The sequence below is a fragment of the Alosa pseudoharengus genome, unplaced genomic scaffold (genome assembly GCF_046254945.1).
Source record: "Alosa pseudoharengus isolate Yale_2024_CS ecotype anadromous, Long Island Sound unplaced genomic scaffold, YU_APseudo_1.1 YU_APseudo_1.1_scf_4, whole genome shotgun sequence".
Lineage (NCBI taxonomy): Eukaryota > Metazoa > Chordata > Actinopteri > Clupeiformes > Clupeidae > Alosa > Alosa pseudoharengus.
Genome location: NW_027468774.1, coordinates 26,835,421 through 26,850,750, shown reverse-complemented (window position 1 = coordinate 26,850,750; position 15,330 = coordinate 26,835,421). Strand labels below are relative to the sequence as shown.

Genomic DNA, 15,330 nt, shown 5'->3' with positions numbered 1-15,330 from the left:
TGGGGACTGAGAAATGTGTGTGTGTGTGTGTGTGGGGGGGGGGGGGGGGGCACTGAGCATTTATTTAGTATTGCTTATCAACGGTGTTGCTGCCATCTCACAAACATTACTGCCGAAGAGTAAACCACTAATAACACTTGTTCATTATGTGTCATATTTCTGTCTCTTATTTACAGTTAACTTTTTGTACAGTTTATACTTTGCCTAAAATATCTGTTATGGATGCACACAACTGTGTTTGTGTGTTTATACATACTTAATTTAAAAACAATGTATAAATAAAATATCTTTCCACAAAATGATGTGAAATGTATAATAGCATGCAGATATATTTTTAATATCATGTGGAAATGATGTATCGTCTGTTTCGGGGGGGGGGGGGGGGGGGATTTGGAAAAAACAAGAACTTGACTTATAGCCGCATTGATATTTCATGTAAATTTATATGCAAAATATATAATATCACAAAGCCCATATATATTTCATACATTCACATTTAGGAAAACATTAACTATGGCAGGAACACAATCAACACTTATAATAGGCTAGCTTATGAAAATGGAGTTCTTGAAACATGCTGACATGCCTTGTTATATTATGAATTAACTGAAATAAGAACAGCAACACAACATAAAGATGCAGTCATTTTGGTAAAAACAATTATTCATCCACCTGCAAGACATGAGACAAATGACAATTTAATTATCATTATGTCAACATTATATAGAGCTGCTTGGAGGTATGCACAGCTGTAAATCAATAATCATAACTCAGAATCCTGTTGCATAACGTAAAGTGCTGTACTACAATAGTGACTTAAAGGGATCCTATGCAGTTTTGGCCATTTCTTCCTGTTTTCTAGCTTTTTGCTCGCAGTTTTTTCTACAAAGCTCCTCCTACAGCTTTAGAGTATATATTTTACAACACTCCTCTCTCGGTCAGTGTGCCGTTTCCTCTTTCCCAGTTTCTCTGACAACGGTTTACTGGCTTTCTCCTTCTTTTCACCAGCTCTGCCATGTCGAATGACTGAGAAACTCCATCGCTACCTTGTTCTAGCCGGTGCCTGGCGTGTATGTGTGTAGTGCCTTAAAGCAATTCATTACATCGCGAGACTGTTTCTGACTCTGAGGCCGGTGGCTCGCTGGAACAACGGTGCAAGGCCACCATTCAACCTGGGAAAAGTCATATAACCATTCCAATGACTCCGAAGCTGTTAAGTTAAGGAAAATTAAGTTAAAAATACTGCATAGTTCCCCTTTAAACCAATTAAAAAAACATCAACAACACAGAAAAAGCACAGAAACTGGTATGCAAACCAGCATCATCTCTCACAAAAACTACTCATGCAACCACGAAAGCTCCTCACAGAAAGCTACATCTACCAGCCATCCACCAGCTTGCTGGTGTTCCTGGCTGAAAGCATCCAGTAAGATGCTCTGGTGGCGTTAGGCCTACAAGTCGTTGCTGGGTTCTGTAAGGTAAAAGTTCACAGTTAGGCCCTGGCTCCCCTGGTCATGACAACCAACACCGGACAGTGCAGTACTGTGGGTAGGGGTGAAGGTCAGCGTTGGGGGTGGTGAAGTGAATATCAACTAGTATAGAGGGAGCAGAGGCTGGGGGTGGGGGTCCAGTGTTGGCGTAGGGCCTACAGGTAGGTGCTGGGGTCGGCCAGGTGTAAGTACTCGGGCAGGCCCTGGCTCCCCTGGCTGCTGCGGCGGTCCCGTCTTCTCTGCCGGGTGGAAAGGGTCTTGCCCCGTCTGGCCGAGGCACCCTTCTCCAGGCCGGACACGATCATCTGTGCCAGGTCCTGCTGCAGCCGCTGGAAGTTCTCCCTTAAGAGAGGACAAACAAAGGGGCATCAGTACATCTGTACAGTAAACCTCCCCCCACCATCACCCTGAGGAGGGGTGGGGGGCTGCCACGATGAAGTGATTGTTAGAAACGAGTGCAGGCAGTTTCCCAGTAAGTAGCAGAAAGAGGCATAAAATGAGACACCAAATATATGGAAATCTGAACAAACAACAATGAATCAGTGACAATATGAGTAAGATCCAGAGCAAACGGGGGTGGGGGATGTGAGAGGGCTGTTCTTACTCTGTTGGCGGTGTCGGGAGGTCGTACTTCTGCCCCGTGACTCCTGTCAACCAGTACGTCATCTCTTTCCCTTTCCCCTAAATCGAGGACGCACAGACACAAACAGAGCACCCATAGCTCTGGTTAACCACACTGTGTGAACATACACATCAAAACACTCGCCATCGTCATCAGTCTCCTCTGAGACTCCTCACCTTCAGGTATGTCTCCCCTCGCTTCTCATACTCAAACTTGCAGTCCGTCCTCTGAAGGATGTTGATGGTGGACTGACTGACATGGATTCTGAGAGCTGGATCAAAGGTAAAGCACAGCAGACATGAATTTGGCTTGTAATCATTTAAAAAACATAGGGTGTGAGTTTGACAGCGTATTTTGCCGACAGTGCATGCACACTATGGCTAGAGTAAAGTCAGATGCACAAAGTGGGTGAGTCAGGCAGAAGTTAATTAATAAAAGATGGATAGATCAGAATTTAACATTGGTTGCATGTGATTGGTTTATTCAAATTCACTTCATTGGAGAGATCTCGCCCCGCCTTGACGTAACTTCCTGTTACTTATATTGCTGCCAAACTCGGGCCCATAAGCAGTATCATAAAACTGTTTGTGTTTATTTGTGTGGAAAATTGTGCTTGTATGACTAATTTGTCTTACGTAGTCCAGTGGACTCCATGCGCGCTGCGGTGTTAACTGTGTCCCCAAACAAGCAGTACCGTGGCATTTTATTCCCCACCACACCTGCAGCACAAGGGCCTGTGGACATATACATGATAAACATATGGTTTTGTGAATACTTGAGGGAAACCTCCTGCTGTTAGAATGTTTCATTCTCACATCAGCTTGCAGACCAAGCGTATTGCTAATGTAAAAAAAAAGAACATCAAACAATCAACTTTCCTGTCATAGCCTCAAAGGTGAACACTGCCAATTTGTTCAACCCATGATGCACCTGGATCATTGAACAGACTCAAGTAAAGGAGGTCAGATCCAGAGGAAGCCTACCTGAGTGCACACCCATGCGGATCCACAGCGGCAGGCTTGGCAGGTGGCGCAGCCGGAAGGTGACCATGAAGGCCAGGATGTCCAGGGCCATGTGGGCGATGTCCACAGCGTGTCTGTTCCCATTGCGCCGGGGCAGCCCCGATGCCACCATGTAGGCATCTCCAATCGTCTCCACCTACCATGGGGACCAGTTGATGGCATAACTACAATAGGAACTGTGCAATTATGTGTTCAAGTTGGCTATGGTGAAGTAGGAACAACACAAACAGGAAGTGCGGATGGTTATGGTAAAAATGCACAACACATTTCAAAACCTATCAAGGGATCAACAAGAGGATTCCAAGTAGGATGTAGAGATCATTTTTAGCCAAAAGCATGTTAGTTCCCAATAAACAGGTTTTTAATTTATCAATATAAAGAGAGCCTGCCATTTTGGTGCCCACTTGCTAGGTGCATGCTTCAAAAAGGCTAATGTTGGAATAAGAATCACCCCACCTTCCCAGGGCCTCCCCAGCACGCTACCTTGTAGACATCATGATGGTCCAGGATGCTGTCGAAGTTCTTGTAGATGTCGTTGAGCATGTCCACCACCTCCATGGGCGTGCTGTAGTGGCAGAGGGTGGTGAATCCCACGATGTCGCTGAAGTAAATGGTGACCTCGTCAAAGAGCTCAGGCTCCACGTGACCCGTCTCCTTCAGGGAGCGCACCACCGGCCTGGCAGGGGACAAACAGACAGTGAGCCGGGTTCTTTACAGGACGTCCACATGCCTGTGTATATGAAAATAGTGGTGCAACTCTCTATGAAGATGGAAATTCTAGTCAAGTACAGAAAGTTTCTTATAAAAAAAAAACACTGCTCATAGAGAGTATATTTTCATAATATTGTGTTCACTGAAATTGTAGAGAGAACTGTGTGTCTTCCTGTACCGCTAACACTGACCCTGGCAACAGCATGAAGTTGAGGCGATCGGCCCTGTCCCTCTCGGCCTTGTACAGAGCGGTCCTCTCCTCCACCAGGTGCTCCAGGTTACGAGAATACATCTGCAGCCGCCGAATCAGGGTGTCCATATAGCTCTCATTGGCATGGTTGTGGACATTGCTGCAGTGCAGTGTGTGTGTGTGTGTATGTGTGTGTGTGTGCATGCATGTGTGTGGAGGAAATAGAAAATAGCACCGTCATTAGAAAAACCTGGTTGTGATTCTAACAGTCAAAGCACCACACTTCACTTAATATAAATTTATGCATGGTGCCAAAACTTGATTCAGCCCTAAATTACCCTGTATGTCAGTTCTTACCTGAAGATCTTTGCTACTGAGCCCTCGATTTTCTTAAAGTCAGGTCTCTTCTCTGGATCTTCATCCCAACAGTTTTTAATCAACACATTCAGCTGCAGGGACATGGATTAACATGCATGATCTCACTAGTTAAAGGCTGCAGTGATGAGATTTGTTTGTGTAATTCATGTTTTATGTCATACCTCCACTTCTCTCTCATTGTCTGTCTCAAAGTTGAGGTCAGGCCTGAAGTACAGAGGTTCACTTGGATACTGAACCCTTTTAAGCTTCTCTGTGGAATAACAATACAAAAAGCCACAGTTCCACATTTTCATATCAATCTACATATTTGCTTTCATTGTTTAGACGTTTTTTTTTGCAAATCAATGAAAAACAGACAGCAGACAAAAAAAAACATTAACACCACAAATAACCAATTGGAGTAATTCTATTTATAGCCAGTAGGAGGTGCCATTGTACTTTCGACGTTCACCGCTCAAACGCTGCTAAAGGCAGTTTCATCAATCCCCTTGTGTTTGGCTCTCCTAGCTTTACAGCTGTCCAATCAGATGCCTTGTCTAACCTGCCACATCTAAGTTAGTCTCCATGTAGAAAGGTTTCTCCCTCAGAAGAATCTCATGGGCTACGATGGCAAAGCTGTACACATCACCCTTCTGGGAGATGCCCTGTTCACGCAGGTGCTCAGGAGCTGTCCACAGGTCTGGAGGAGAGAAGGAGAATGTGTGTGAGAGAGAGAGAGAGAGAGAGAGAGAGAGAGAGAGAGAGAGAGAGAGAGAGAGAGACAGACATTAGCTGTTTATGGATATGGCTGCCTCCCCTACCCACCATTTCTCCTCATACAGTACTGTACACAAAAGTCTACTATTGTTTATTTCTCACTTTTTAAATTAGAATATGACCAGAGAATACAGGAAATATGTACATAGTGGGCCATTTAAATACTGGTATTGTTCTGATACCAGTCCAATTTCAGTTTCATTTTTTGTTATTTGTATTGCCTCTATCTTCTGGTTGAATTATAATAAAAACAATGATGAATAAACCATAGACTGTATATAGAATGTTCTATATATAGTCTATGAAAAAAACATATATGGTCATCAGAACATTGCTTAAACAACAACTCTAATGGGTGCCTAAAACTTTTGCACAATACTGTGTATCTCTTAGGGCGCATTCACACTAGACCAATTAAAAAAAAAAAAAAAAAGACCCGGGTTCGGTGATTTTTGCTAATGTGAACCCTGTCTACCGAACAGGGGTGTGGACCAGGGTCCGCTAGAAAACAGTGGTCTGGGGTACAGTTTGTTAGAGCTCCAATGCAGTTTGAATGCTCTCTGTTCCTAAACCAGGAAATAAACTGCCATTTTTGCCACGTTGCCAAGCGATATTGGTCAAATGAAGCTAGTGTTTATGACATAAATGGACCCAGGTCTGCAAACAAAAATGTAATGTGAACAGAGACCAGCTGGGACAAGGCTGGGGAGTAATCACACTCGGGTACGGTCCAGTTTAACTGATCCAGTGTGACGGTAATGTCTTACTTACTTGTTATAACTTATTATAACTATAGTTTATTCGCAACCGTAGGATGACATCAGAAAAATGTGAAGTGGTCTCTTCATTTTTTGAAGTGGTCTCTTCATTTTTTATTTATATTAGGGCTGTCAAAATAACTGATTAATTTCGATTAATTAATTTGAGAAAAAATAACTGAAAAAAAGAACACAGATTAATCGATTCTGTATGACCTTTGACCGAGCCGTTGTAGTCAGTAACCATTAGACTGTAAAATGAAGGAGAGAGAAGAAAATGTGCTGCCTAGATCATTGATTGGAACATTTACTTTTCAAAAACGGCTTGATTATTTTTTTTAATCGATTGACAGCCCTAATTTATATATGTATATTTATATGAGAGAGAGAGAGAGAGAAAAAGAGAGAGAGAGAGAGAGAGAGAGAGAGAGAGAGAAGACAACAAGCAAACTCTGGTCTGAATCTATGCCCACCTTTGCTAGGGCTGAGGATTGTGTGGCAACCAAAGTCTGTGATCTTCACCACCATGCGGTTGTCCAGCACACAGTTGGTGGACTTGAGACGCCCATGCACAGCAATATTGCTTGAGTGGAGATAGGACATGCCCTAGTGTGTAGACATGCAAGCATTCACAGAAATACAAAACAACTTAGTCACAGACCCCTACGAGTAGTGCTGGAAAACAGAAAACATTTACACGAAAAACACACAAGGTACCTTAGCTATGTCATAAATGACTGAAATTTTAAACTCCAGATCCATGAAAGTCTCTTCAGGGTAGGAGATTTTGTCGTTTAGAATGCACTGCAAGGGGGCACAGAAGAGATGTCGTCACGAAAGGATAGCATTAAGTTCTCAGGCTTGACATTTAAATTTACAAGCTGCTTTGGATATTGGTGCATATGTAAAAGAGGATTTAGGCAAACTTTAATCACATTCTGGGAAATAACCCATAAAATTTTACAAGCTAATCAAACAGCCAATAAAGTTCCTGTCATGACAATCGCGCCACTAAAAACATCATAAATGTAACCTGCCTCCCTTACCCTTAGCGAGCCTCTTTCACAAAACTCAAAGACTCCAAACACACCATATTCAAACTTCACTGTGCCGTAGAATTTGGTCAGGTTGTAATAGTCAATCCTCAAGAGCTGAGAAAGAAAGGGTTAAAGACACTAGAGTCAGAAGATGAAAATAATAGACAGAAATAAAACAAGTGTGGCAATGGCAGCTAGACAAATGTCTGTGGAAACACACTTAAACCCTCATTATTAGCTCTTTAATAAAGCATTGGGTTTAAAACGCTGTCAGACAAAGGTGAGCTTTGACACCTTTTTCTCATGCACAGCCTGACTTCTCTCCCCCAGTTATTATGAAATAAATCAGAGACATAGCCACTTATCTGAATCCAGTCTGACAGAGTCTGATAAGAGATTGCAGAGTACATATGACGACAATCGGCCTGACGCCATTTTTAAAACAATGACAAGAGATCACACATGAGGACATGCATTGTAAAACCCATGCATTTCAACACTGTAGTTTGAAAAGGACTTGGCATGGATGTTAATTTTGTGGTGTTGACAAGAAAACATCTAGGTGGAAGAGAACAAAATACAGGAAGTATGGGGTGCTATTAGTTTTAAGATAAAGGAGCTCTTTACATCACATATGTGTCTATAGTCTGCAATCAAAGATCGTAGCATGTAGCTTGATAATACATGCTAACAGAACTTGGGAAACAAAAGTTTCCATCTTCCCGGCAAAATATAAATATGATGACTTTTTAACCATCTTTACCAGGGTACAGGGGTCTGTACTGTCTGTACGGTCTGCTCTGTATATACAGTATACATACACACACACACACACACACACACACACACACACACACACACACACACACACACACACACACACACACACACACATATCTGTGTGTGTGTGTGTGTGTGTGTGTGTGTATTGCAATTTGTATGCATGAATGTTTGTAATATGGATGAAGAGCAGATATAAAAAGACATTACAGAATTCAGTTCTATCCTCTGGCCATCACTGAAGTTCCCATCGGTGTTCTTCAGCTCTTTAAGAATGACAGGCTATAAAAGATAAAGCACAGTGCAGGAAGATTACAGTTTTCTCACAAAAACAGTCAAAAGACCTGAGTAAAATGGTCATGCGAATGGGTTGATACTGCACCTTCTTGTCATAGCGAGCCTTACGGATATAAATCCCACTATCTCTCTGTTCCTCATCAAGCTGGCAAAACAGGGAGAGAAGAATTACTGTTAATCATTGTGTGTGTTCTGAAGTTAACTCTGTCATGCTCTGTGAGAGATAAAGAGTCAGGGGGGAAATAAAAAGGGAAATGTTATGGCAAGTGTCAGCATTAAGTTTTCACCCTGAAAGATATCAAGCTTGGCTTCTTCTCATACAGCTGGGCGATCAGTTCAGGCTGGATATGGGACCATCTCTTCTCCTTCTGACGTTCCTTCCTGTTCTGTCTATAAAGAAAACATTTCTTTTTCATAACACATTTTTATGTTGTATGACACCACAGTAGTGTAGTTTTCTTACAGCATTTCTCTGAATGAAATTCAGAACATTGTTAATTAATTGAACATATTGACTGTGTTTCAACAGAAAAGGTGAAATTCAATACTGTAACAGTGATATTTTGGAGCCATCACAAACTTTAGTACATATTAGACATAATAATTAATTCTAATGCTCTTCCAAGGCAGTATTTACCTGTAGAAGATCAAAGCAATGCCTGTTACAATCACCACACTGACACCAAGGACAATCACAATGACGTCTTGAGGCTCAAGATCTACAGGGAACAAAAACATAGACAATGACTCCACTGATCATTAGTTTGACCAAACTTTGAAGGGGTAACTATGGGAACATTACCATTTCCTTCTGGTTTGTCATCTGGGAGTATGGATCTGGCCCAGCTTAAGGAAGGGTTGCTGTCCACCAGTATGACGGTATTTGTGGCCGATTGAAACTCAAATAGGATTTTATACTGAAAGGGGCATTGGAAGGGAATCACACAAAAAACATCATCACAGGTAAGTGAAATAGGCAGAGCATGTGAAAAAGTCTTATGGGGGTAGGATCAGTCCTGACTGACCTCCAGAGCAACATTGGAGGTGTAGATGAGGGAGAAATTAACATCCCTGTCTCCATACTCGTCCAGCACATAGTGACCACCCAGGCCTGTAACAAACGTGCACACAGGAAGGAATGAACAACACACAAGCTTGATGGCCCATGGCCACAGAGTGCTGTAGCTTTATTTTATGATGTTTTCTGTTGCATTGCACTGCGTGTGTTACACTACGGTGGTACATTGTGTTATTTTATGCTATGGCTTTATATTCTTTATATTCTTTATATATTCCAATCTTAAGTTAAAAAGATCAAATTATTCTGTGGAGAAAAAACCCTCATCAAGAAATAATTATTACAAATAAACCTATTTAGGGTGCATGGTATCATAAACTCCAATATGAAATACCTTGACAATTTTAATTGAAAAACCGCATGCCTCTGCCAAAACACTATCAGTGGGTCATGACTGGATCATCAAGTAGATCACAAATGTGTCCAGATCAGTGGTTCTCAAAGTGTAGGGCAAGCCCCACTAGTGGGGAATAGAAACATGACAGGTAGGCAGAAACAGGAGGAAACTTGTTTTTTTGAGCCTATCTTTGATAAGTAAGATCAGACATAGGAGTCATAGACGGACCGACATATGAATCAAAATAACATCTGATCCAGTGGACTGAGATGGGAAATGTAACATGGAACCAAAACGGTGGAATAAAATATATGTTAATGTTTCCATTTTGCCAGGTTGATGGGGTCAGGAGGGGCTTGAAAATTCCCCACCTCCAAAGTGGGGAGTGACAGAAAAAGTTTGAGAACCACTGATCTAGATCAACACAACACAATGGTCATTGGTCACGGTCATGGTTTATGGTCATCTGACAATAGATTTGCTTTGCTTCAAGGTTAGATTTTCCCTTATTGTTTTCAGTGTGAGACAGAGCAAGACAAGTATCCAAAAGATAATTTTTCTTTATTCCTCTTTTGACTCAACATATAAAGCATTGGGTTTAAAACATATGCAAAATTAAAGGTAGGAATTCTGCTACTCAATGCAGAGTATTGGTAGCCTGGGTGAACCGAGACAAATCTGTGAGCGCTGAATATTCTGTCCGGCTATTTTCACATTTGGGCCCATTTCTGAATAATCAAATACAATCACAACCACTCATGGCATGGGATGGGCTTTATATGACAGACAAGAGTATGGTTAACAGCAAAGATTTTAATGCAGAGCATAGCACTCTAGAATCTTTGGTTAGCATTAATGTTGATAGGCAGTGTGCTGATGCTGTCAGTGTTGGCACGGACATGTATTTCCTTTGGAATTGAGTAGGCCTACACATCTGCATTCAACACCTTTGTATACGAGAAAGATGTTTGCTGTTTCTGAAACATTTGATAAAACTTTAATGTATCTGGTTACACCGTAGCCAGGTTACAGTCTTGGGGTCTTACCGTGAAATTCAATATTCCTGAAAGGATTGTTGAAATCTGTTGTAACTGAAGATCCTACATACTTGCTCTGGTTTAACTGTTGTCTTATCACCTCACCAAACAGCAACACACCGTCATGGTAACCTGCCACATAGTCGTTTATCTGATGATTTTGGACAGATAACAGAAATAAAGATCCAGCCAAAATAAGAGATGATAAGAACAAGAAAAGAGTAAGACATACAAATAGATAGCATTATAGCAAAAAACTGTTTTTAAAATCTATCAAGTCACGCATATGTGGTGGAAGTTTCCATCATGACTTAAATGTTACATTTTGTAAATGTAGGCCTAAATCATGCTCGAAATGTCCACCAATGTAGCCTACAAAGCTGAAGATGACTTGACATTTTTCCACATCAAACAAGGGCCATGCAGACTTAGGCATACAGCTTCTAATAATAAATACCATTGCAGCTGAACAATAACAACAACAATTTCTAACTTCAGTCAAATGATAATTTCACCAAGATACAAAGTGTCAAAAATTCTAATAAAAACAGCTGTCACAGACCATGCTGTGGTTGGTGGTCCAGTCTACCCCACTGTGATTCCTTGTGTTGGGTAGCGAGAACACCAGTACATCCTTCATGTACCACTCAACTGTATCATTACGGTAATAATTTTCACTAAAGATAATAATAAAAAAAAACTTTGTTTAGCGTTCTCAATCAAACAGGGTTGTGAACGTTATGAACTAGCTCAGAAATTAAATAGAGGACTATTAGAGTACTAGAGAATGTGGCCTACTTACTTGTACATGTCGATGAGGATGAAAACAATGTCGGGATGAATGTCAAGTGGTTTTTTAACTTTGATATCTCTAATGTCATCTGGTGTTCCACAAAGAATGAATACTGGGAGAGGGAAACAGATATGAAACAGGTTGATTTTGTGAAGGACAATGTGCTGTTGTGTATGTTATATGTTCAGTATCTGAATTGAAACATTCAGCCACCGCTTTTGAAACAAGGGAAGTACCAATAATGCTACCTGGACTTTCAGTGTTTTATATGTTTTCAACACTATGCACTCACAGAACTTCGAGCAAGTGCTGATGCTTGATGTAGTACATGCATGCATGTACCGTATACGTTATAGAATAACATAGAATTGGGTTGAATAGATTGGCCCCATAATGGCCCGGGTGTCACAAGTACCTAAAGCCCCATTGTTACCAATACCTGATCCATCTAGCCGACAGATATCCAATATCATTAAAGGGTCAGTGCATCTCTAATTGAAACACTTCAATGCCACTGCTAAATGCAATTTAGAACTGAAATGTATGGTTTTCGGTAGAACTGGATGAAACTGAAACTCTGACAAAAAGGATAATTTCTCACTGTTACTGTGTCTGTTAGGGTTTCCAAGCATATCTTGTATCTCAGTCAAGCTGCGTAGCATCTTTCTCTTGATTTCTTTGGCGAAATCAAAGGAGGATGCCTCCAGGGCATTGATGTACCTAGGGGGAGGAGGTAGAGAATTCTTAAGCAAGGAGTACTCTGCCATCAGTGTTAAAGGGGATGTGTGTGTGTGTGTGCGTGCGTGCGTGCGTGCGTGCGTGCGTGCGTGCGTGCGTGCGTGCATGTGTGCGTGCATGTGTGTGTCTTCCAGTGTGGTGAAAGTGTTTTTGTTAAATCCTAACAGTTGGAAATATCACTGTTATACAAATAAAACAAATAAACCATAGAGAGTGTGTATATAAATGCACTATAAGTTTGTGTATTTGCACTACTCTCCTCACCAGAAGCACTCCTCTGAATTGTTGTCTTGCTTGTACACATAGGCTGTGTCCCACGCGGTCTTCTTGACATGGTTGCCGGTGAAATTCCAGAAGTGCCGGAAGAAGTTGGAGACCTTACGGGCAGGAGGCAGCAGGCGTGTCAAGTTGGGCTTGTTGTCACATGACAGGCCGAAGCTGCCCGCCGAGATGACGGGAATGGTCAGGGTGAAGCCCACTTGCTGACTGGCACAAAGAGGGCACAGAGTGCACAGCTTACACACATCAGCAACTCAGCCATGGAGGTGATATGGGTTGATTAAGCTGGTGCCATTAGTAGCTCTGATTTGAAAAGAAGCCTTTGACACCCAAGTCACCCTTGAGGCATGTTGCATACAGAATTACACAGAATTGATGAGCCATTTCTGATTTCAGCAGTCTTCCATACCATGACATGGAGCAGCAAACAGACAGAAATCTCCAAGACAGGAACAACCCGTAGTGTTATTATCAAATACCACTTAATAATAAAATACAACGTGAATAAAAACAAAAACTATGTCCAAAAAGAGCTGTGACCAGTGTTAATCCTGCATAATGGTTTTGGTTATGATTAATGAGGCGTTTAAAAAGTCCTCAGCTTTGGGTTGACATTAACCACTTACAGAAACGTACAAATTTAAACTATCTTGAAAACTAAAAAAACTGGATAACACAATGCTCCAGAATACCAAAAATGCACAGAATTCATATGTGAACTTACTAATTGTATTTCTAAATTCTGTATGTTAAACTATGTTGTAATTGCTACACATCAGTTTTCCAGTTTCACCGAAATATTTAGTACTACAAACACAAAGACTAAGTAATACATAATGATTAATGGATCTTTCAGTACCAATGTTTTGTATGGATCTTTTAGTAATGCCGAGGTTTTTGTAACAAAAGTCCCTACCATTACGCAATGAATTTTGTTAACAGGTGATGTCTGAGGTGAACTGCATGTTATCTGCAGCATGATGCTTTAAATCTATGGCTACAAGACAAGACAACAATGACAAAGGCACCAAGGGTCACACAGAGAGGGATGACAATCAGAGGCTGATAAAGAGGTTAACATACCGATGTCAGACAGACACAGGGAACACGACAGCCAAATCCATGGCTTTAGAATACTTACGTACAAAAATGTTCTTCATAATAGCTTACTGCATTTTTATGAATATTTAGCTAGTAATAGGTGAATGAATGTTATGATTGCATTTTGGGTGGAACTTGGAGATTTTTGTGTAACGGCAGCCCAGATGGAATACTCACTCGACCAGCTGAAAAGTGGCGTATGTGCAAGACGGACCCAGCATGGCACAGCCAACATAATTATCATCCTGGTCCAAACAGAGAGCAAGTTAAAAGTTCAAAGAGAAAACTGCAAGAGAAATATAAAGTGAACCTGTAGACCAATGGTGAAAATATTCTATACAGATAACATACAGTATATACATACATATACATATACAGATAACATATTTCAGTCTATTCCCATCTGGCAGGCGATACAGGTACAGCTTCTTTCCAGAGGCTGTAACACTGCTGAACAAAACTACACCTCCTGTCTAGCATTTGCACTTTAGCTACTAGTTTACATGTTTACTTTTTACTATTGCACTGTTTACCTGTTTACATTGACTGCACTGCACTGTTTACCTGTTTACATTTACTCCTACACTGTTCCACCTATGCCCTTGCACTGCTAACACCCAATACTATGCATTATACATTTATGTTCATTTTTTATATTCCATAACCCTTTATATTTATTTTTTATATTCCATAACCTTAGTTATTAGTTATATTAGTTATATAGAATGTCTATTTATACTCTACATATATACTCTACTTATCTCTGTAGACATGTCATCTGGAAAACCTGTATTTATCCAACTATACACTGTATATTATTAATCTCTATTGTCTACACAACTGTACTCAACCTGCATTTGGTATTTAATGCTTCTTTGCACTTCTGGTTGGATGTCTAATGCATTTACACCAGAGGATCCATGTCAATCAAAACTACAGATGAAAAGCTGTCATCCTCACAAGGGGTTAAGGACCATAAGTCGCCCCCTGTTTCAAAAATACTTTTGTTCTTTGCCAAAGTGGCTGGGGAAAACATAAACAGTTCATGAACAAGATTAATCTCAGGAACAAGATTCTCACATGTAGTGACTTCAGTATCTCAACTCCTTCGCAGCTACTGCTGGGGCAACCTCGTCTCCTGTACAAGGTGGTGTTGAACCCACGGAAATTTGGGCGTATTGTGTACGTTAGACCTAAGATGAAGAAATATTGCAGACAGAGAGGCAAGGAGCTACAGCATGAACAGCTCCGTGAAAATAATGTCCATAACGGTTTAAAGGTATAAACGGTATAAAGAAGCAGTTAATTTGTGATGCAATTAATGTAAATGTAATTAAAAATGAAATAATAATTTTATGACATGAACAGCAAATACATTACTGTTTGTTCATGGGCATTGCAATTGCATTAAGTCTAATACGATTGAACACTTTTCCAGTGACAGTTTCAGAGCAAAAATGGGTAATAAAGCCAATGTTTCGCAGTTAGGGCATCATGAACAGAGAACACTGTGTATTCATTAGATAATAAGAGTAATACCGGCAACTTCATTTAACGCCTTGTCCTTCCTGATTGCCGAGTAGACAGCATCTTGCACATATCTCAAGCTCCAGTCCGCGTCCGCGTCATTCAAAAGCACCACGTTCAGATCATATTGTCTGCCAAGGCAACTCTCCAGGAAATCCCCCTGAATCACCCATGTGAGGAACAGCAGACCAAGCAAGCATCGCAAACCCAGCATGATGATTTAATATTGACCAAGTCCAGCTGTGAATGAATAAATTAAAACAGGAAAATGCTCAGAATCGTAAAGAGCCCTATGACAGTCCTGATTTAATAGAGAATACTGCCATGATCACAGCCCCATGAGAACAAATCAAAGCATGATCAACGCATTTCTTCCAGGAAGGGCTTCCAGGTAGGCAG

The 15,330-nt window shown here is 41.0% G+C and overlaps 1 protein-coding gene across 1 annotated transcript; it reads right to left on the bottom strand.

Moving 5' to 3' along the window:
• Positions 1 to 1,348: 1,348 nt before the first annotated feature.
• Positions 1,349 to 15,246, bottom strand: gucy2ca (guanylate cyclase 2Ca). Its single transcript, XM_076265623.1, has 27 exons — positions 14,944 to 15,246; positions 14,485 to 14,597; positions 13,582 to 13,649; positions 12,289 to 12,510; positions 11,888 to 12,006; positions 11,296 to 11,398; positions 11,083 to 11,170; positions 10,503 to 10,644; positions 9,067 to 9,152; positions 8,844 to 8,958; positions 8,679 to 8,760; positions 8,329 to 8,431; positions 8,127 to 8,186; positions 7,955 to 8,026; positions 6,974 to 7,078; positions 6,645 to 6,731; positions 6,401 to 6,533; positions 4,955 to 5,092; positions 4,575 to 4,663; positions 4,393 to 4,484; positions 4,037 to 4,195; positions 3,618 to 3,810; positions 3,096 to 3,270; positions 2,748 to 2,846; positions 2,289 to 2,383; positions 2,095 to 2,171; positions 1,349 to 1,832 (listed from the first exon to the last, which is right to left on the bottom strand). Exons 1-27 carry the CDS (start codon positions 15,143 to 15,145, stop codon positions 1,646 to 1,648), a joined length of 3,204 nt encoding a protein of 1,067 aa, XP_076121738.1. The 5' UTR covers positions 15,146 to 15,246; the 3' UTR covers positions 1,349 to 1,645.
• Between the last annotated feature and the right edge of the window lie 84 nt (positions 15,247 to 15,330).